At 38.4% G+C, this 23579-nt stretch overlaps 1 protein-coding gene across 2 annotated transcripts in view; it reads right to left on the bottom strand.

The window, feature by feature from the left end:
* Nucleotides 1-23579, bottom strand: part of LOC139699785 (serine/threonine-protein phosphatase PP2A-like) — a 72763-nt gene that overhangs the window by 6693 nt on the left and 42491 nt on the right. For both annotated transcript variants that reach the window (XM_071598222.1, XM_071598221.1), the window contains one exon: nucleotides 219-391. In XM_071598222.1, the coding sequence (XP_071454323.1) occupies nucleotides 219-391 (173 nt within the window). The remainder of the gene's footprint in view (nucleotides 1-218; nucleotides 392-23579) is intronic.

The following is a 23579-nucleotide window of genomic DNA, read 5'->3' as shown; positions in this document are numbered from 1 at the left end:
TATGTACACAGAATTATTCTTATCAAATAACACCCATATAATATCCAAAATCATGGTATAAATCATGGGCATAAACTCGGGGAGCAGTTTAACTCCACTTTTAAAGTTTAGTCAACCTTTCACTTATCCAGTTTTCCCAGTGTCCATTCTTATCATCATAATTGCGACCGTTTTGTGAGGAACAAGCACTATTAGAAGCTCTGCAGTTGTCGCCTTACCAGTTAAAGCCTTCCATGACCAACTGATGTGCTCTAGAAACAAGGGACAGCCCATTGGAGTTGCAGAAGGTTTCTGAAATATCTTGTCCAAAGGTATAGCCTGCACCTCGCGGGGATATTCCCCAGCCCCCACGGTCATCAGGATCCGACCAAAGTAAATCACACATTGGACCCTGTAACAATCAAGTAGCAATCAGAAAACCATCATTTCTGAAACAAATTCCAATTCCTGCCTCAATTCTTTAGATCTTTATTTCCAACTCAAAATTTTAATAATACTATGCATTGAGATTTCAAGAAGACATTTGATAGAGTGAATTGTATAGAAATAATGATTGTATAGCAGAAAATACAAGTAGGTGGTAGGGAAAGGAGACTCATCCACAAACTGCACATGCTTCAAGACTGCTCAGTGGTGGAGAGCCAGTGTTATAAATAGGAGTAAGGCAAGGTTTTCCATTATCACCTGTGCTGTCCAACATATATGAGAAGGAAATGATTAAAGAGACATGGGAAGAACTGGAGGTAGGAATGTAAGCAGGTAGGGGACTTATAAAATTAGGTTTGCGGATGATCAAGCTTCAGCTTCCCAGGCAGCCAAGGTGTTACAAGCATCACTGATTGCATTACAAAATCAGTGTGAGGGCATGGGATGAAGATTTATTTTAACAAAATTAAGGTTTTGGGGTTTTTAATAAAGAGGAAAGCCGAGTTTAAGATTGGAGCTCATAAACATTAGCAGGTTCACTTATCTCGGAAGTTTTTTGGAGCAAGATGGACATCATGGTTGGGACACAAGGAGAATTGATTTAGGCAAAGAAGCATTTGCGAAGAGTTGGGAATTGATGACAGGTAAACTGAGTACGGATGTCAAAACAAGGCTAGTCAAAATTTGGATATGGAGTGTAGTTATGCACGTCGCAGAAACATGTCTACTGAAGCAAGATGATAGAAGTAGATTGTAAGCTTTTGAAATGTGGGTGTAGAGAAAGATGGAGAAGGTAAAATGGACAGAAAGGAAAGGAAGTTCTAGGTATGGTGGGCGAGGAGTGGGGTTTGATTGGAGAAATCCTAAGGAGGCAGGAAAAATGGATGAAGGGCGTATTGATCGGCAGTGGAATGTTGAAGACATTGTATTAGATGGGAGAATGTTAGGCAAACGAGGAAAGGGCTAGAATAGGATATGGATATTGGATGGAATGAAGGAGTATGCGGGATTGAAAAGGTGCTTGATTTGGTATTAGAGGCCGGGCTGTGTTTTGCGGTAGAGGTAAGGACGGTATCTTGGCACCATTCTTTAAATTGTGTGCATTTGTAATGTACCCTAACCAGTAGATTACCAATAATAATAATAATATTTGTAAGAAGATATCTCACTAATCAAGTACTCAACAGGATTTCACACAAAACTATTTTGATTTTGCCTCCCACCTCTATCAAAAATGACAATGCTAAACTTCAAGTTAACCTTCCCATTCATGTGACCCGATGCTTAATAAAATCATCTAGCGCGGTAATTTTCATGATTTGGACAAGTCTCCATTGAAATCCATTACAAGGTGCACCCTAGAATTTCTAAATTTCAAATTGAACACCCATTAACTCTAAATTCCGAAGGCCAGGGCAAAGTGTAACGAGGGATCTCAGCTGTGAGGGGGATGGCAAGGTGAGTACACGGGGACTAAAATCTGAAACAGTTCTGAAGTCATCAATTTCCTCGGGCAAGACACTTGACGGATAGAAGAAAGGCACATACATATCCGAGCATGGGGAAGGAAGGATGAGGCGAGGAAATTTGAAGAGCTCCTTCGCTGAACACTCCATTGATGCGAGGGTTTCTCGGGTGATTGCACAATCACAGTATTTCCACCATTGCCGATGAAGGAATAAAAGAAAAAATTAAATAACAGAACATTCAGGTAAGAAATACGCTAGCAATACTTTGGCACAGAATCATCATTGCTCCTGATTGAATATATACCAACTATTAATGAAATACATAAATATACCAACACAAATTATGTATTTTAAGTCATGTAATATTTTAAATATGATTGGAAATAAAGAACACCTTATTATAACAAGCCTAACAACAGCTTACCTGAATAAAATGCATAATTAAGACTTAGAAATAGATTGATCATATCAAAGAAATCACTAAATTTTGCACAATTTAAAATAATACAGAGAAATATTGAATTAAATTACTTCATGTACACAGAATTTCAATTAACAAGTTTCTTTTAAAAATAGGGGTGTTTGTTTGAGTATATAAAAATATATGGCATTTTCAAGCTTAATTTTGTGAAAATCAATTATAACAGAAGTAAAATTACCAACGTATCTTTCCACTAAGTTTTTATTTGGTACAACTAGTGGAAAGATTCCCTGATATTTTTACTTCAGAGTAGGTAAAAACCTAACTATAAATGCAACTTAATGTTTATAAAAATATATTATTTTAAGAACTGGTATATAAAGTCAAAAACAGAAAAGTGAGACAGTAATGAGTGACATAATCAATCAATTTGGTCGATTTGTTAAATTGTAGAAATCAGTAAGTATCAATAGCTTTACACCATGGTATGAAAACAGTTAACATTCATATCATTAAATTATAGGGAATCAATGAATTACCTCACCTTAGTAGAAAAAGAGAGGAACATGACAAAATTAATCTACGAGGCCAGTGACTCCTTCAGGTTTAATGAGAACAACTTAAGGTAGTGCAAGAAATAGGACACCCCCATGGAATGAATAGTTCTCCCTTGTGGTGAGGAAGTGACTCTCTCTCACCTTCAAGTATTTTAGTTAAGTTTTCAAGCATTTCTCAGAGGAATATATTTGCCTCCAATTTTTCTACCCAGAAAAAGTAATTTTTAACTGAAAGACTGGGGCAAGGAGGGAATTAGTGGACATAGGACACCAAATTCCATGATTAATGAGCTGCTACATCAAAGTCCACCACTTTATACTTATTACTTCCTTTGAACATAAGGATAATGTCCTTGCTCCCAAATACAGGACCAGGCACATTCCTTATATCCTTTTCGTGAACAACTAATTGAGCCAGAGAAGATGCTCTCATATTGTAAGGCCAGTGATATAGCAGCCTTCATCATTTATCTCTTACGAGCTTTCTCACACACACATGCATACACTAAGGACGATTTTTAGCCTCTTCACCATAACTTTGAACCAATTATAACAGTTTTGCATTCAGTGGTTTGTACCCTCCATTTTTTGCATGGGAAGTTATACATCATGGATATTTCTGGAGAGTTCTTGCATGCAAATGCTATTTTTGTCACCTGAAAAATGAGATTACTTAGAAATGTTTTAGTTGGTTACGTATAGCATAGGAATAGAGAAATTTTTGTCAGGGAAATACAGGGGCAATACCTGTACAAAAAATAAGCTCCTCCATTTAAAATCAAGGCAGTGAATGAAATTTACAAGATGTTCTCATTTAAGTTTAGAAATAATAGAGAAAATGAAGTGTCACTGTTAACAACATAAATAAAGCTTTAATTAAGCAATCCCTCTCTTTACAGTGGTGGATGGAGTAATATAATAATTAATATCTTGAAGCTGAGCATGCTGTTCAATTACAAATATTTGCTGATTCCACAGAAGAATAACAGTAGCAAAAGGTTTTGATTTGACACATAATTCTACATAATAAAAAAAATATTTTACATTCAACATAATAACCAATGTCTACTTCAAAAGAAATATTTGCATTTATTTCATGCATTTAAGTAGTGCGACAGAGAAATTCTAGCAACTCTAAAATAAAAAAATATGCAGAAACATTCTAAATATTACGCTTCCTCACAATCATTCCTACAGCCAAACTTGACACATCGTTTGAAAAATCGATTTTTTAGCAAATACATTTTCCTGCATTTAACTTTTCTTGACAATTTCGTGTGAAGTAGAGCATTGTGCTTCCTCATCATTAGCAATGTCCCCTAACATATACAGGGTGCGGTGCTTAAATCTGGACAAGCACGCATTTCCTCACTCAGTTAGTGAAACCTTCCCCAGACTACTCTGAAGCATTACAATTGGCCTCAATATCGTTAACAGTTGATTAGGACAGCCAGAAGAATCGAACCATTTCGAAATATAACGCTCTGCGCGAACACTTTCGATAATTGCAGCTCTTCCATTGTACTCTGCGCTTGTACGTAACATCTCGGCCATTTTGAGGTTATGACTGTTTACTAGATGCCTATAGCTTTCAAGAACGCCAATCATGACCTCCAGTAGAACTACAATATGGCGGGAAGTTCAAATTGAAACGTCCAGATTTAAGCACTGCACCCTGTGGGGTACATCTGCTGGAAGTCTAATTACGCACTATGAATGCCACCCACAGTGGACGGTTATGTTGCAGGGCCTGACTAGGTCATGAAGCACACAATGCAGCCTCACAATTTCAATATGGCCCTGAATAAAGTCCAATGCCATAAACCTGACAGAAAAGTAGAGACTTTGACGTGCCCTAAGCCAAGAGACCTCCAACCAAGCATCAGGCATGATTTATTCATCTTGCTGCTTGCAAGAAAGATGAGAACTTATTTCAAAATGAGTGTTTCATGAATACTTCCACATTGTTCTGATTGACAAGATTGCAGCCTGCTTTTGATTGGCCACTGGGAAGCCGCTGGTGAGGTTGGGTGCCTGACAGAGATACGAGCACCCACCCTCCCTGCCCCATTTTCCTTCGGCTGTTTCAAAGGAATTTCCTCCCTCAGACACATTTTCCGTGCAGAGCAAATCGATGAAGTACTGAATTTTATGACGTGCAGCTGAGGCAATGCAATATAAATCAAAGTTCTCTGCTGTTTACTTTATCAAAAATCCTAAAATGTTATTTGATTTGCAGTAGCACTTTCTATTATAATTAGTTAACTTGTCTCATCCTAATCAATACTCAAACTTTTATCAATCAATATGGCTTCTTGAGTTTTGGCAGACTTCTTTCAATAGAAAAGAGTTCCTGAGGATTTAGATCTATTAATTTTTAAAGTTTAGTACATCCTAAATTATTGGCTTGAATAAATGACACTGTATGTATCCACAAGGGCAGAGCAGAAAGTAACTAGTGTTTCAGCCTAGCATGGCGGTGGATATGGCAAGAGTCACCACCTTGTTGTCCATACGTCCCCACACTCAGGCCATGCATCCTGCTGTGGTGGTGTGCAGACTGTGGTCCTACTACTTTGCTCACTGTGAACTGTTTAAATGCCCCGATACAAATTCCTGCAAGTTGTGAAGGGCGATCCGTGATTAGGTTTTAGGTTTTTACTGGCAAAAAACCACAAGCCAATTGAAATTCATAGACAACTTTTTGAAGTGTACGGAGACAGAATAATGAGTGGAGGTAAAGTAAGGTAGTGGCGCATTCAGTTTACCAATGGCCATGCTAATGTTCATGACGAGGACCACAGTGGTCGGCTTAAACTTGTCACCGATGAAATGACATTAAATATCAATGAAAAAATTCATGAAAATCACCGATTTATGCCTATGTTCTCTCGCTAGACAAAATAACTCGAAACAAAGCATTTAGACAGGTGTACAGAATTGCATTCTGATCTAAACAATAGGTTAAAAAGTAAGGCAGCTGATATCTTCAGACATGGAATTGAAAAGCTTGTATATTGGTAATGATATTTGCCTCAATTTGAATGAAGACTATGTAGAAAATAGTTTAAGAATGCGTCCTTCAAATTAATGTGATAAAACTTTGTCTTGCCACTAAGTTCATACTTTATTTCAAACTGTAAGTTACTTTCTGCACAGCCCATGCTGACAACTCATGGGATTTTCTATTGTAGCGCACATATTAACAGTACATAGAGAGCAAAGTAGAAGACCCACAGTCTGTACACTACCACAGCAAGATGGGTTTTGAGTGTAGGGACGTATGGACAACAAGATAGGGCTTCTAGCCTACCCACTGCCATGCTAGGCCGAAACGTAAGTCACTTTCCTCACATAATGACCATAAAAACAAAGATGCAAATTTAAACCTGCCATTTTGTTTCCATGGGAGATTTCATTCATATTATTTATGGACACCATTCCAGAAATCTCATACAGAATTTCTACTTTAGATTCAAAAATATAATGATGACACAAGTTTGAAGTCCAGCCATATCATATAACCATAAACACAGTAATCAACCCGAAGGTCAGTTTAGTAGGTGATGGTAGAGATCACCCAGTACTAGGCCCTATACGGCGTGTGAAAATTCACACATCAAGGTAGGGGGGCCAGTTCCTTTCCCTGTGCTGGTTATGGTTTCCCAGGAATATCTGGTACCCGAAAAATCACTTTAGCTTGGGTGGAGCTGCAGGCGCCCAGTGCCTTGCCCGGTAATTGAACCCGGAACCCTCTGATCAGCAGTCCAACGCTCTACCCACTGGACTGCCGCAACCCACTCACATCATATACGACTCGCTAATTATATTCCCTTAAGCGTACTTTATAACATTATGAAAAAAATTAACATGGCATAGATTTCATTTGGGTGGGTCCCAAATTAGAGCATTCTTAATTATATTCCATTTTCAAATATAAGCAAAAATGCCATTTAAATAAAGAAAATGGATTGGGGCAAAAATTTTTCACAGATTTACCTCAACACAGTGGAACCTTTTAGTACGAGCATGACCTGTTCCGTGACCTTTCTTGTAAAACAGAACACTTGTAGAGTGAATAATATTTTTCCATATGAAGTAATGTGAAACAAAATAAGGCATTCCATGCCGAAAAAAAAACTCTCCTCCACAACTTCTTCCTATGAAACATAATGCAACTCCATAAGCTCTTCAGGAGTTAGCTTTTCCTTGTTCTTGACAATAGTACAAATTGTTGATGTAGACTGATTTCATGTGCATGATAGATCAGCTATGAGCACAACTTGCTCTTGCATGATTTCACTTTGCATCCGTATAGTTATTTGTTTTCTCTTTAGACTGATTTCTTGTTGCCTTTTCTTTGGGGACATTTTAAAAACTATTCATAAAATATTATTAAACCGCACTTGAAAAGTTACAAATAACATACCTGAACACAATTTTGGACAAATGTGTGATCACTAGCGACACTATGATGCCAGTGGAACTTGTGCTACACACAAATGTAAACAGCTGGTGCAATTACTCCAAGCATCCCTCTCTCCCCATCACTTGCCATGCAAATTACTACCTATCCAAGGTGCTGATTAAATGAGGTTCTACTGTACTTACTATTATTGGAGCAGATATTTATAGTAAATGCTGAGAAACAAATATTTTTATTGTATAGTACAGTGGAACCTCGCTTAGCGAGCATAATTCATTCCAGTATCTTACTTGTATCATGAAACACTCATTAAATGAAACAAATTTTCTCATATAAACTAATGTGAATAACGATAACCCATTCCATAGAGAAAAAATAAATAACAAAATTTATTCACAGAAAATTATGTATACATTGTTGAAAATAGTGAGTCATCTTCGTAATTTCTTCATATTTGGAATGAACACACCTGGAATTAGCATTCACTTCGCAGAAAACAAATCACATATAGCTGGCTCTTCTGGACTCAACAACTCATTGAAGACTTGTGAAGTTTTTAAATGGTAAACAGGCAGCAGTTCAATTTTCAATACCTGCTTGCATTGGCAGAAAATAGTAGCGTGGGAGAGTCTTTCAGTGGTTTGTAGCCAGGCAATGCATTCTCCTCCGCTGTTGCATGCATTCACTTTGGCAATTTCTTCCAGAAGAGACCTCTGATGTCACAATTGAAAGCCTCTAGCAGCAGAGGCAACCCTCTGAATCTAGGAGCTTCTTAAAGTAGCCAGTGAAGGCCTCTGTGCCAGTGTTTGATGCTTTATCATGCCTCACAATGCTATGGATGCCATTTTCTCTCATGACCTTCTCAAAGCGCCCACGGCTTCCCTTAAATATTTCTTTGCCATAGATGATCCTGGCATCTTCTTGACGAGGTAAAATCACTTTCACCTTCTCACAAATGATATTCTTGTTAATAGTGTCACAATGCAATTACTTCTTGTTTACCCATAAGAGATGCAACCTTTCAAAATCATTGAGAATACTCACTACTCTGTCCAATAAATACGTAAACTGAGGCCATAAAAACTTTATTTTGCAAAATTTAGTCTAAATTGATTTTGGCCCATTTAAAGTTTTCTTCATTCGTTGCTATGCACTCACTCTATCACCTTTTCCTCTGTTTAAAGCACCTTTGGCAGTTAGGCTTTTTAGTTGTCTCAACGTTTCTTGCTTTATTGTGTCCACATCTTCCTAAGGATGTCCCCTCATCACTTATTTGCAATTTGGGAATAGGAAAAAGTCGCAGGGGGCGATACCTGGCGAATAAGGAGGATGATCTGGGATGGTGATTAAATTTTTTGTCAGAAGCTGGCGAAATAAAAATGCACTGGGGGACAATTTTTGCGCATTTTATTTAAACCCAAAAGTTTGGTTAAAATAGTGTGCACTGTTGATTTTCCTAAATTCAGTTCATCAGCTATCATTTGGACAGTTTTTCAATGATCAGTAAGAACATGGGACTGCACACGATTAATGTTGAAGGCAACACAGTAATTTCTTGGTAACTTTTACTGCACTCCACCAAAAAACTCAATGCTCAGTGATTTCGTCAATTTCCATTTTCGACGTATAGTAAAAAAAAGGACAACAGAAAACAACATAACTGGCACCATGGTACAGCTCAATGATTCGCCAAGCACAGACGGCACATTGGGTCTCAGGCAACTAGTACCGCTCGTGGACGGGGCTAGAGTCCCCGTCATGGCCGCCAGATTGCCCCAATTTGTGCAATAAGTGCACAGACCACATGCGTGCTTAGATACTCTTGGCACTCCCTTGGACACATTCATCTCCTTCATCTTGTACTTGCTCAGAAGGATCGACCAAATCGCAGATGTAGACAATGTACATGGGTGGGCGTATGCTAAATCATGCACGCTCACAGCTTGTTTCCGCTTTTTAATGATTTTACTTTTCATTTCTATGGTTATTTAAACAAGGGTTACTATTAATATTTGAGCCTAATAATGAAGACAGTAATTTATTGTTGAAAACGGCTTGATTGATTTTTGAAGTATTCCCCATGATAATCAATACACTTTTGCATGCGCTTGAACCAATTTTTGCAACACTTTTTCCACTCCATTTGAGGTACCTCCAAAATGTGGTTTTTGAATGCATCTACGGCTTCTTCAGGTGCCGAAAAATGTTGGCCACGAAATTTCCTATTGAAAACGGGAAGAAAATGAAGTCCTTTGGTGCTACATCAGGGCTGTACAGAGGATGAGACAAAAATTTGACGTTTTGGCCAGTCAAATAGGTAGTTGAAGTACTCTGCATTGTCGGGTTTCACCGTGTCATTGTTTGATTCAGACAACAGTTTCAAACAACGACGTGGTGAAACCCGACAATGCAGAGTACTTCAAACTATCGCCGCGAAAACCTACGCAGCCAAATAGGTAGTTGTTTCAGCCGATCCGTGAGAGCTTGCATTGTCATGATGAAGAATGATCCGTGGCCGCTTCTTTTTCTGAATTTCACAAAGCACTTCTGGCAAACATATGCTCGTGTGGCATTTAGAATCCACGGCGCTATGCTGCTCTAACAGTACGGTTGCCAATTGTCCAGTTATTCCGAAGAAACAGGTGATGATTTGCTTCGATGTGCTTTGTGCACGAATCACTTTTGTCGGGTCGTCTTTGAAGACCAATACAGTGGATTGCCGTTTTATTTCCAGCTCATACGCTTTGATCCAAGATTCGTTACCTGTGAAGATGCTATGCACAGCTTTTGATGCACCGCAATTGTATTTGTTGAGCATTTCTTTGCACCAATTGACATGAGCATCTTTTCGATGCTTTTGTTTAATTATGCGGGATCCAACACATACAAATATTTTCCACAGCTAAATGTTCATGCAGTATCTTATTTATGCTCGTCATACTAATCCCCAAGGCCGCCTCAATCTCATCATAATTCACATGACAATCTTCCTGCACTAGTTCTTGCACAGCATCAATGCTTTCTGGCACAACAACTGATTTTGGACGACTTCACGACTTTCGTCGCTGAGCGAGCGGCGGCCAAGATGGAATTTATTACACCCACGTTTCACAGTGGCACTCGCCAAAAGTGGAAGTAAGTAGATCGATGCACTCCTGTCTTGATAACCCACGTTGAAAGTCATAAAATATCATCGCATGAAAGTGTTCACAAGTAAACTCCTTTAAATAGATCATTTTTCCGATACCTGAATAGAGAAGCATTCATACTTTCTCATTTCATACACCTGCCTCAGCCCTTAACTTGTCCCCACGGATCCTCACAAGCACCTTTGGAGGCCATCATCATCATTCCACCCCCTCATTCAGTAATGATGCACGCTGAGCCAAAAGTGCCAAGATGAGCATGGCCAGGTGCCTACACATCACAGGCAGAGGTAAACCTACTCAACCATACAAGAAAATGTGGTGATGGTCCTTATGAATTGAAAACGACTAACCTACAATCACACTGAGATTTCCCTTTTAGTGTTCCATGAATTCAACCTTGACTTCATGGCAACGATCATCCAGAAGCAGGAGTTGGGGAAGGGAAAAAAAAGAAGTAACTTGGCACCACCAAAAGCATATAATGAAGGGATTTTTCTGCAACTTGTACGTCAATCAATGCCATTCTTTGAACGCGTTTGAAAAAGGTATCGGTAGTTATTCCATGAAAGCACCCGCCTGATGCAGTTCCTGGTGCCGCAGAAGACTTCCAGAAGAGTTAGGTCATTCATTACCTTGTGTGTGACGTGTCAAGGTCATGAAAGGTTGACAAAAGAAAATTGTTTTCTTTCAATCAATGCCATTGGTTGAAATTAGGTCCAAGCAACTGAAAAATACCAGGTGCGGAATGGTCACTGAATAACTACCAAGAGTTATCTCTCTCTATATCCAGGCTTTCTTGGTTATAAGTCCTATACCCCATACTTAATGATTAGCATTTTTATAAAATGGATATCTTGTAGTTGGTAATACAGCCTAATATGAAGCAAAGAAACAAGATTTGCTCAGTTCTATTTCGTGAAGTATTATCACTGTCCATTCATATCCATTTGCCTCTATAAACACCACTCACATCACAAGGCATTAAATAAATTATATTTCAATATGCAAGTACACCTAAAAGTACAAAGCAACTAAATGCAAACTTAAAGTTTACTCACCTTCATTACGTTTTTAAAAACTAATGCCTGGCTTACTGGCACAAGGTTATCCTGTCCTGTTGTTTGCACAAAAGGGTGGGGAACAGAAGGGAGCAAACCTCAGGCAGCGGCCACTTGATCAAGAGCATCTGCCAGCAGCCATGATGGGAGATTATGGCGCAGGCCAAGGCCTCTTTTGTCAGGTGGCTACAGGGTGTGCATTGTCCAATGGGTTTTATTTGACTGCTGCTCACACCCACCACCACAGCCTCATAGGTGTGTGGGCGCCAAGCACTTAAGAAATTATCTAACATGGAAATTAATAGCTCTGAATACATGACAAACAAATCACAGCAGGCTGAATAACTTACCCAGATTTATGCTGCACCGATTAATAATTTCTCCACAATTTTGAATAAAGCAAATCTTGCAGGAAAACTGTGACTTTACATCAATAACTCAGAAGCCAAGATGTAACTTGCTAAGCAATGTAAAAAATCATCATTTTCATACTTCTACAGCAACAATACAAAAGAAGATTGGAAAATAGTTCTCATGCATGCATAGACATAATACTCTATTAACTGAATCAGTTATGAAAAATTTACCATAGCAATAATACTTCATTCTAGGAAAGAGTTTCACATTTCCTACAATATAAGAGCTGTTAAGCAATCCTCCCACACAAACCATATTATCTTTCAGACTCTTTCCTACTGTCAACTGCCCTAAGTGGTGTGAGCAATGGTAGGAGAAACTGAGGGGGGGGGGGGTGTGGACTATCTCTAAAGACCAGCACAAGCAATCTTGGTCCATTTAATTTCCTAGGATTTCACTGGGTGTCAGGCCAAACCATTAGGTACAGTGCTTCCAATTTTGTACAAAAAATTGGATGTGAAAAAAATCTCATCAAGAAGAGTGTTGTGTCTGCTCACAGTGCAATGTATGCAACTGAGTAGTCTGTCTATTCAGAGGCTGTTTTCAAGCTATTCCATCACAATCCTGATGAATTTTTAGTTGCGACATTAGTGGACCAAACATAAATTCACTATTACAGGCCAGAGACAAAGGAAAAGAAAAAAAACAGGATTTCTAAAGTCTATGAATGCTCCAGAGGAAGCTAAATCGGCTAACACGGTGATAGCCTGGGTACTTTGGGATGCTCACTGAATCACCTCCATTAATTACTAGCAAAAAGGAACAACGATGAACGAAAAGTTTCATGAATCATGATTGCACTATTTGGGCAAAGAAATCAAAGAAAAAAAACTTAATTTAGCAAAGAAAAATTTCATTTATTTGTTTACCCTGAAAACCACCGCTAAGGTGTGTGGCAGGGGAAAGCTCATTTCAATTATGACAATGCTGCTAATCTGCAAAGTTTCCATGGAAAAATTGAGCAATTTAAGTTTGAATTATTACCACATCCACAGCATTCACCAAATTTGGCTCCAAGGGATTTTTATTTCCAAATTTGAGCAAATGGCTTGGTGGAAAACGATTCATAGCCAACAAATTAGCCTATTTTAAGGACCTTCAAGAAACAAACTCTTAGATGACTTAAAAATGCTGAAGAAACACTTAAAAAAGTTTATCTAGCAAAAAGGAGACAACTTTATGTTTACCGATCATAACGTCACGATCATTGTACCGGAAAAAACCTTTGATTTGCATATACTATCCTGGTATCGAATAGTCTCAGTCGACTGGGGATCAGTAAATTGTGCATAAATTAACTCTTTGGGATAGAATACTTTTAATTATGCACCAAATGCTTCCGCCACCTTTACCCAGAATTCACTCAGCCCTGCTGACCCAAGAATGTTTAACTGCAACAATGACACCAACCCTGAATCTATTTGCTGTCATTTCCGTAAATGGAACAGGATTTTGGGAAAAAATCACCCTCAACAATATTAGTGGATAACCACCTTTCTGTCCCAATAATTATATCTGCATCTATGCTTTGAATAAGAGAAAAAAATTCTGCCACTTTGTTCTTCACGCTTTGAAAAATTACTGACAAAACAGATAATATTCCCTTGACATTACAGTTTTTTAAATTGTAAACGAGTATCGCCTTCTTATTAAAAATTCAAACCTTATAAAATCTTTCCTCCGATGGTATTAGATTGGTGTTAAATTAACTAACTATTGCCAACACCGAACCTAACATCATTCAAAGACATAAAGGCATTTGTTGACATCAGAGGGTAGCACAAAGAATACAAGTCACTAACTAATTATCACCATAGGTAACAATATATACATGTAAAAACATTGCTCTTCAAAAATGATAATGCCATCCTCAACAAAACAACTACAAAAATAAACTTAATTTACTGAATTAATTCCTAAATCTTAGAAACGCATTTTTTCAAGGAAATGAACACTCAATTTTGTTAAACACATTTACCACTCGCTCCCAAGGAGCACCAGCCTGCTGGTGACAGCCTTTTCTGAGAGCCCCATCAGAGCACAAGCAAGGCGAGGATATCAGCCATCTTGGCAGACGATGCAAGGCAAGGGTTGCATGTTCTAAGCATTATAAATATGGACAACATTGAAGTGTTACCTCCTTCACATTCCCTACATAACCCTCTAGGAAATTAAAACACATTACCTACACAAATTTACCAAAACAACTATTCATACAGATGCATTCAATCAAGCAGATATCCAATGCTCTCATTTGGCCAAAACATTAACTACTCCCCAATCCACCCAGTTTTGAGAGTGGGATCCTGAGTCTATAAAAAGGTATCATTACGGTCACATTTCTCTCACAAACACCAGCACTGAGGTGTTCCTCAGAAAGATTCCTGCACACATCAAAACACTTGCTTATCCTTTAGTGTCCTCAAAACCGGACTAAGAATATCAAAAACTGCAAGTCATTCTCCCTTAACAGTGATAATTATACTACTGGACTTCATTTTTGAAAGAATGGGTTCTATGACCACCACAACTAAGCTTACAACCCCACTACATCTGACAAAGAGCCATCGTTCACCCCTTGAACTCCAGACTTCAAACCAGTGAACACGATTAGTCTGCTCCAGAAATGGTTTCCCCAACAAAAAGCTATCTTAATTGGGAATGTTTAAAGTCCTTTTAAAGCATACAAATTCCTTGCCCTCCCTAAACTGGGAGGACCAACTTTGATTTCTCCATCTAGGACGAACATTTGATCAGAAATGCTGTATAAGGGAGACCGGGCAAACGTGTTCTCAGCGATTTCCCTTGTGCTGGCATCTGAAGGACATTTATGAAAGTAAACATTTACGGCAAAGCCTACATGAAATGGCTAGGTGATTACAAATAAGGAGACCATGTTTCTCACCTTGTAATTCTTTTGTCTAGTCAAAAAACAAACAAAATTTATTTTACGCAGAGAAACCCGACATGGAGCAGACCGCTTATCACTGATAGTTTGGATGAAGGTCAAGTATAAACGATGAATGCCAATTATTGTAAACCTTATGGCAGGACTTCCCATGCTAATCTAAGCCAAACACTGACAAATGACCTCCAGTGAACTGTTTTCAAAATTCCCATTCCCATTTATTGGTGAAGCTACCACAATGGCCAAAGGTATAGGGAAAACCAATATCCATCCCAGCCCCAGTTACAAATTGATTTTAGAGAAACATTAGGTTGGGGACGTGATCCCATGCATGCAGGCATGATCAAGCGAAATTCAATGGTGCTGTGGATGGATCCTACCAATGTGACCGTTGCGTTATCAGTAAAAAAACTCCACCCACATTACAGATAAAAGTTTCCAATGGACCTAGGCCATGCTGCTCCTAATAAGAACACTGGAAATCTTTAGGATTCTTCTTATCCAAATGATCTACCTCTCCAAGGCTTTTAAAAATATAATAATGATCCTGGTATCCGAATTGTATTTAAGTCAACAACTTGATAGTTTGAAACCATACAAAGGCATTATCCCTATGCCGTTTACACCCTCCCCATGAATAAAACGCAGGTGTCCACCTGCACTTCGGCTCAAGTAGTCCTTCTGTTGAAAAATTATTTATTGCACCAGTGAAGTAAGCACTTCTGTTCCATTACCCTGTGAATTAAAAGAAGAATTCCCTGCATTTCATTTCCTATTGGCACTTGACTTTAATTGCATTGTGAAGTCACGTGTCAGTGTAGTATGGTGTGTTCCTTATGAAAGCAATATAAAAACCATGTAAAAACCTCAATTCTTTCTTTGTTCCGCAAATCAATCCTTTAAGCTACTGTAATGTCTTACACCTGGACGTGATTAAACAATGCCAACTAAGCAACTGCGACTTCCTTCCCATCCCCATAATCCACCACCGATGCCCTCACCTTAGAAAATGATTCACTGGAAGGAGCACATGGCGAGGTAGCTGGGGATGGATCCCCAGCAATTTGCCCCATGGCAAACTACTTTTGGGAAATGTGAAGGAAATGCTGGATTTCACATTTTGAACCCACACTTTGAGGGGTGAGAGTAAACAACATTTTCTCACTTACCTCCCATTTACCACTCCCTTAGTATGCAGCCAAAACACACTTATAACCCTTAACAAGTACAGGTGAAATGAAATTCTATTCTCAGCCATCCCTTGACTCTTTCCCCAAGACTAAAAAATAAACTGTGGAGCCAAAATGATTAAGAATCTCCTCCAGTTTTGCTTCTATCCTGATGTCACTTTACACACACACGAAATAAATGGCCCACTCCTCCAATATGACGCAGGGCAGGCCACAAGAACATTGTTTTTGTTTGAGTCAAAACAAACATGAGTATAATAAAGAGCGAAGTAATTCAGCCTCATATGATCACTTCATTCCAATTGATATTTCCATCATGTTCAGTAAATGTAACTTGTTTTTGTGTGCAGTCTGAGCATTAAACCAATCTCATATGAACAACACTCAAAATACGAACCTAATCCTGGATACGTCCTCGAGGATTAGTAGATGGTACCATTCGCAACCCAGATGAGAAAATTACAAGTGGCACTTTATTTCTTATCATCAAACAAATTATCTCTCATTCCTTATATTTTCCCCATTTACCACCGCACCTGATTACCGACTACACATTCATGTTCAAATTATTCTTTTGATATACCCCTCAAAACTATTCTCTAACAGCGAGGTATTGAGGCTTTCACGCCAAGCATTTTGCATGGTGAACCTCAAAAACATGCCTCGGTAGATGAAAAGAGGTGGAAATTGTGCATTTTATGACACATGCTTTCAAAATAGACCTGGTTAATGAGTGCCAGTAGGTAACATTTAACTTACTCCATTTTGATCATAACTCAACAGAAGTCTACATTACAATATGTCACTAAACATGCAAGAATGGTAGTTGCCAATGTACTTCTTTCAAAAGTAACTTATGCAACAATGATTTACATTTTCTGTGGCCTGGTAATCAATGTGCTCACCTCAAAGTAAATGTCAGGAAAATCTTAGAGAATGTCCAACTTGAATAGATAGCCCAAATGAATGGGAATCAGAGGCCAACCACTTTTATATCTCTTTCAATGGTGACAAAAATCTTATGCAAAATATTGTCAAGCTAAATAAACACCATCAACCGAAATTATTATTCAGAAATTATATTGCCTAAAGAACAGGTAAGAGGCTCCCAAAAAAATGTAGCCAATGCATCCACTGAAAATAGGGAACCAAAAACTATACATCTGGGAAAGCATTTTGTCGAAAGATTCATCACAAATGCTTATCTTTTCAAATCAATTAATTGTCACAACATCAAATCATTCCATCTGCTACTCATTCTACAATGAATTCATCTTCAAACATGTGGCTGCACAAGGGTGTTGGACAAAGATGAAAATTATGTTCCCCAAGACACATACACACCCAAAACCAAGACTATAAATGATCGAAAATTACTACTAAGGGCTTTTCATCCTTTAGTACTAGAGAAACCATTGATAAACAAATTCATTTCCACACAAAGGAAATTTAGTCTGATGCTCAAAGTAAACAAGAAAAACAAAATGTCATCGTTAGAAAAACAATCATGCCTATTGCTAAACTCCCCTCTTTCTTACTCAGCAACAAGAAACCCTAGATCACAGGTCTTGGACACCTGGCCACCTTATTAACCAAAAGTTACTTCAGATGACACTTTGAACTCGAACAAAGGGGATTCGGACTCTCAAAACCCAAAAATAACTGCCGCTTTCATAATGGAGTACACTAGCCTATTCATCAAATCAATGCTTATCATATCCATCCAGAAATGATACCAAGGCATTGGCCTATATTCATATTTCCATTGAACACGCCATTCAATTTTGAAAAACCTAGTTACTACTTGCACCCACCCAAGGAGCATCCACCCCCTCAAGAACAATTGCCCCGTGTTAACAGCCTTTCCTGAGAACCCAGCAGAGCACAAGCAAGTTGGGATACCGACCATCTTGGCAGACGATGCTACGCAAGGGTTGCATGTTCTATGCATTTCAAATATGGACACCAATCAAGGGTTTCCTCCTTTACATTCAGTTGATAACCTTCAACCATATTATAACACATTACTTGCAAAAAATTACCAACAGCTACTCATACAGATGCATTCAATCAAGCAGATATCCAATGCCCTCATTTGGCCAAAACATTAACTACTCCCCAATCCACCCAGTTTTGAGAGTGGGATCCTGAGTCCATAAAAAGGTATCATTACAGTCACATTCTCTCACCAACACCAACAATGAGGCGTTCCTCAGAAAGATTCCTGCACACATTAAAACACTTGCTCATCCTTTGGTGCCCTCAAAAACTGAGTAAGCATATTAACAGCTACAGGTGATTCTCCCTTTATTGTGATAATTGAATTTCTTCACATCATTTTTTAATGAATGGAATCCATGACCACCACCACTATGCTTCCAACCCCACAAAATCCGAATCAGAGTCATCGTTTACACCTTGGCATCCAGACTTTGTACCAGTGAACAAGATCCGTCTGCTCCCTAGAAGGTTGTCCCAACGAGGCAATCCCAATTGGGAATGTTTTAAGTACATTCAAAGTATAAAATTCCCTGCCCTCCCTGAAATGGGACGACCAGCTTTCAATTGTCCATTGATAAAACTTACCTGGCACATTTTTCATTTTCCTTTCACAGATAATTACATTTGATCAAAAATGCAGTTAAAGGGAGACCGGGCAAACGTGTTCTGAGCGATTTCCCTTCTGTAAGCATTTGAAAGACATTAATGAAATTTAAAATTTCACAGAAATCCTACATGAAACGGCTAAGAAATTACAAAAAAAGATACCAACTACCTTAACTTGTGATTCTTTTGTCTAGTTAAAACACAATCGAAATTTAAGTTACGCAGAGAAACCCGACGGGGAGCAGACCGCTTATCACTCATAGTTTGGATGAAGGTCAAGGATAAACGATGAATGCCAAACATTGTGATGCTTATGGCAGGACTTCCTATGCTACTCTAAGCCAAACACTGACAAATGACCTCCTGTGAGCTATTCCAAAATCCCCATTACCATTTCGTGGTGAAGCTACCTCGTTGGCCAAAGGTATAAGGAAAATCAATATTCATCCCAGGCCCAATTACAAATTGTTTTCGGAGAAACATTAGGTAGAGCACGTGATCATATGCATGTAGGCCTGATCCAGAGAAATTCCTTGGTGCTGTAGATGGATTCCATCATTGTGACCGTTGTGTTTCCAGTAAAAAACTTCACGCACACTACAGATAAAAGTTTCCAGTGGAACTAGGCCATGCTGCTCCTAATGAGAACACTGGAAATCTTTAGGATTCTTCTTATCCAAATGATCTACCTCTCCAAGGCTTTTAAAATATAATAATGATCCTGGTTTCTGAATTGTATTTAAGTCAACAACTTGATAGCTTATTACCATACCAAGGCATTATCTCTATGTCATCTACACCCTTCCCATGCATAAAACGCAGGTGTCCACCTTGCACTTTGGTTCCAATTAGTCCTCCATGATTACAGGTACCTTCTAAATTGGGTATGTTCTTGTGGATATCTCCCCTTCCCCTTTCAGTTGCCTTTTAACAACACAGATGTAACGCGGGAGTTTTTTCCATCCCAATACCCAAACGGAGTGCTCTAGGTAGTTAACATTAATTTTTTAACAGCAAATTGCACCTTAGGCCAAATAGCGACTCGAGACTCTATATGGCACGCATCTAAGATACATGAGCCTATGGATAACTAGGCATTAGGCTACCAACTATTATTTTTCCTCTATGATTATATTTTAACCCACACACAATGGTTTACCGCATCAGACTACTTTCATCTGAGTGGAAAAATTATTTATTGTACGACTGAAATAAGCATTTCGGTTCCATTGCCCTGTTAATTACATGAACAACTCCCTGCATTTTATTCTCATTTGGCATTTGACATTTAATTGCATCATCCAGTCACGTGTCAGTGTAGTATTGTAGTACCTTACCAAAGGATACAAAAACCATTTCAATACCCCTCTTCAATCCTTGTTCCCCAACTCAATTATTTAAGCTACCATTATTTCTCAAACCTGGACGGGATTAACTGTGTTACCTAAGCCACAGCGTTTTCCTTCCCATCCCCACCATCTATCACAGGCGTCCTAAACTTAGAAAAGGATTCACTGGAAGGAGCGCACAGAGAGATAGCTGGGGATGGGGCCTAAAGACCCATGGATCACTACCACTGTCTGGACATGTGAAGGGCATTCTGGATTTCACATTCTGAACCCGCACATAGAGGGGTGTGAGTGAACAACATTTTCTCACACGCTCCCCATTTACCATTCCCGTAGTATGCTGGCAAAATACAATCAAATCGCTTAACAAGTATGGCTGAAATGAAATTCTATTCTCAGTCATCCCTTGACCCTATCCACAAGACTAAAAAAATTAACTGTGGAGCCAAAATTAATAAGAATCTCATCCATTATGCTACATTCCTGATGTTACTTTAAACTAACGCGAAATGAATGGCCCACTCCTCTAATATGATTAAGGGCAGGCCACCAGAACATTGTTTTTGTTTGAGCCAAAACAAACACGAGCATAATAACGAACCAAGTATTTCAACCCTATATGATTACTTCATTCCAATTGATATTTCCATCATGTTCAGGTAATGTATCTTGTTTCTGTGGGCAGTCATCTGAAAATTCAAACCATTCTCATCCGAACAACACTCAAATAAGATCCTAGTCCTGGGTATGTCCTCAAGAATTAGTACATGGTACCATTCCCAACCCAGGTCGGTGAATTACAAGTCGCACTTTAGTTCCATCATCAAACAAATTATTTCTCATTCCTCATTTCCTCCCCATTTCCCACCGCACCTGAATACCAACTACACAGTTATGTTCCATTTATCCTCCATGTCAAATTAATAATTTCATGAACACCTAAAAACTATTCTACATGAGGGAGGTATTGAGGCTCTCACGCCAGGTGTTCAGCATGGTGAACCTCAGAAACATACCTCACTCCATGAGAAAGAAGATGACATATGTGCAATTTATGACACATGATTTCACAATATACCTGGTATACGAGTGCCACTCCATTTTGATCATGACTCATTAAAAGTCTACATAACAATACGTCAAATAATACGAAATAAATGGTAATTGCCATTGTACTTCTTTCAAAAGTAACTTAAGTAATACAACCATGATTTACATTTTCTGTAGCCTGGTAATCAATGTGCTCACCTCACAGTAAATTTCAGAAAAATTATGGAGAATGTCCAACTTAAGTAAATAGCCCAAATAAATGGGAATCAGAGGCCAACCACTATTTATATCTCTTTCAATGGTGACAAAAATCTTATGCAAAATATTGTCAAGCTAAATAAACACCATCAACCGAAATTATTATCCAGAAATTATATTGCCAACAGAAAAGGTAGGAGGCTCCCAAAAAAATGTAGCCAATGCATCCACTGAAAATAAGGAACCAAAAACTATACATCTGAGAAAGCATTTTGTCAAAAGATTCATTACAAATGCTTATCTTTTCAAATCAATTAATTGTCACAACATCAAATCATCCCATCTGCTACTCATTCTACAATGAATTGATCTTCAAACATGTGGCTGCACAAGGGTGTCGGACAAAGATGAAAATTATGTTCCCCAAGACACATCCACACCCAAAACCAAGACTATAAATGATCGAAAATTTCTACTAAGGGCTTTTCATCCTTTAGTACTAGAGAAACCATTGATAAACAAATTCATTTCCACACAAAGGAAATTTAGTCTGATGCTTAAACTAAACAAGAGAAAAAAAATGTAATCCTTAGAAAAACTATCATGCCTGTTGCCACACTCCCCTCTATTTACTAAGAACAAGAAACCCTAGACCACAGGTCTTGTACACCTGGCCACCTTATTAATCAAAGGTTACTTCAGATGACACTGTTTGTATTTGACCAAAGGGCATTCTGAATCTCAAAATCCGATAAGAACTACTGCTTCCATAATGCAGTCCACCAATCTATTCATCAAATCAATGCTTATCATATCATTCCAGAAATCATACCAAAGCATTGGCCTTTATTCATATTTCCATGGAACACGCCATTCACACGAAATATGTGCAATTTATGACACATGCTTTCACAATACACATGGTATATGAGTGCCTATAGGTAACATTTAAATTACTCCATTTTGATCATGACTCAAAAGAAGTCTACATTACCATATGTCACAAAACATGCAAGATTGGTAGTTGCCAATGTACCTCTTTCAAAAGTAACTTATGCAACCATGATCTACATTTTCTTTGGCCAGGTAACCAATGTGCTCACCGCAAAGTAAATGTAAGGAAAATCTTGGTGAATGTCCAACTTGGATAGATAGCCCAAATGACTGGGAATCAGAGGCCAACCTGCCAATTGATCAACAAATTCATTTCCACACAAAGGAAATTTAGTCTGATGCTTTAACTAAACAAGAAAAACAAAATGTAATCCTTAGAAAAACCATCATGCCTGTTGCAACGCTCCCCTCTATTTACTAAGCAACAATTTTGAAAAACACAGTTACCACTTGCACCCAAGGAGCATCCACCCCTCAAGATCAATTTCCCTGTGTAAACAGCCTTTTCTGAGAACCCATCAGAGCACAAGCAAGGTGGGATACCGGCCATCTTGGCAGACGATGCTACGCAAGGGTTGCATGTTCTATGCATTTCAAATATGGACACCAATCAAGGGTTTCCTCCTTTACATTCAGTTGATAACCTTCAACCATATTATAACACATTACTTACAAAAAATTACCAACAGCTATTCATACAGATGCATTCAATCAAGCAGATATCCAATGCCCTCATTTGGCCAAAACATTTAACTACTCCCATATCCTCCCAGTTTTGAGAGGTGGATCCTGAGTCCATAAAATGTTATCATTGTGGTCACATTTCTCTCACCAATACCCGCAATGAGGTTTTCCCCAGAAAGATTCCTGTGCACATCAAAACACTTGCTCATCATTTAGTGTCCTCAAAAACTGATTAATAATATCCACAGCTACAAGTGATTCTCCCTTTAATGTGATTTCTGTATTTCCTCACATAATTTTTGAATGAATAGATTCCAAGACAACCACCACTATGCTTCCAACCCCATAATATCTGAAAATGAGTCATCGTTTACCCCTTGACATCCAGACTTCCTACCAATGAACACGATTAGTCTGCTCCCTAGAGCGTTTTCCCGATAGAAAGCATTCTCGATTAGGAGCATTAATAGTAATGAAATTAAGAATACAAAGTAACTTTCCACTTTTCCTTAATAGCGTACAACCGGTTTCAACGCTCAAGTGTCATCATCAGAAACCGGTTGTACGCTAATAAAGAATAGTGGAAAGTTACTTTGTATTCTTAATTTCATTAACATGAATTTCCACAAGGTTGAGCCAGAAACAATTGAACATTAATAGTACTTCTAAAGGACACAAATTTCCTGCCCTCCCTAAAATGGGAAGACAAACATTGAATCGGCCATGTAGGACACTCATTTGGTCTCTTTCTCAGTGTCCTTTCACAGATAATTATA

The sequence above is a fragment of the Hetaerina americana genome, unplaced genomic scaffold (assembly GCF_022747635.1).
Source record: "Hetaerina americana unplaced genomic scaffold, ioHetAmer1.1.p SCAF_90, whole genome shotgun sequence".
Classification (NCBI taxonomy): Eukaryota; Metazoa; Arthropoda; class Insecta; order Odonata; family Calopterygidae; genus Hetaerina; species Hetaerina americana.
Note: the sequence above shows the minus strand (reverse complement) of the source record. Positions and strands in the feature narration are given on the sequence as shown.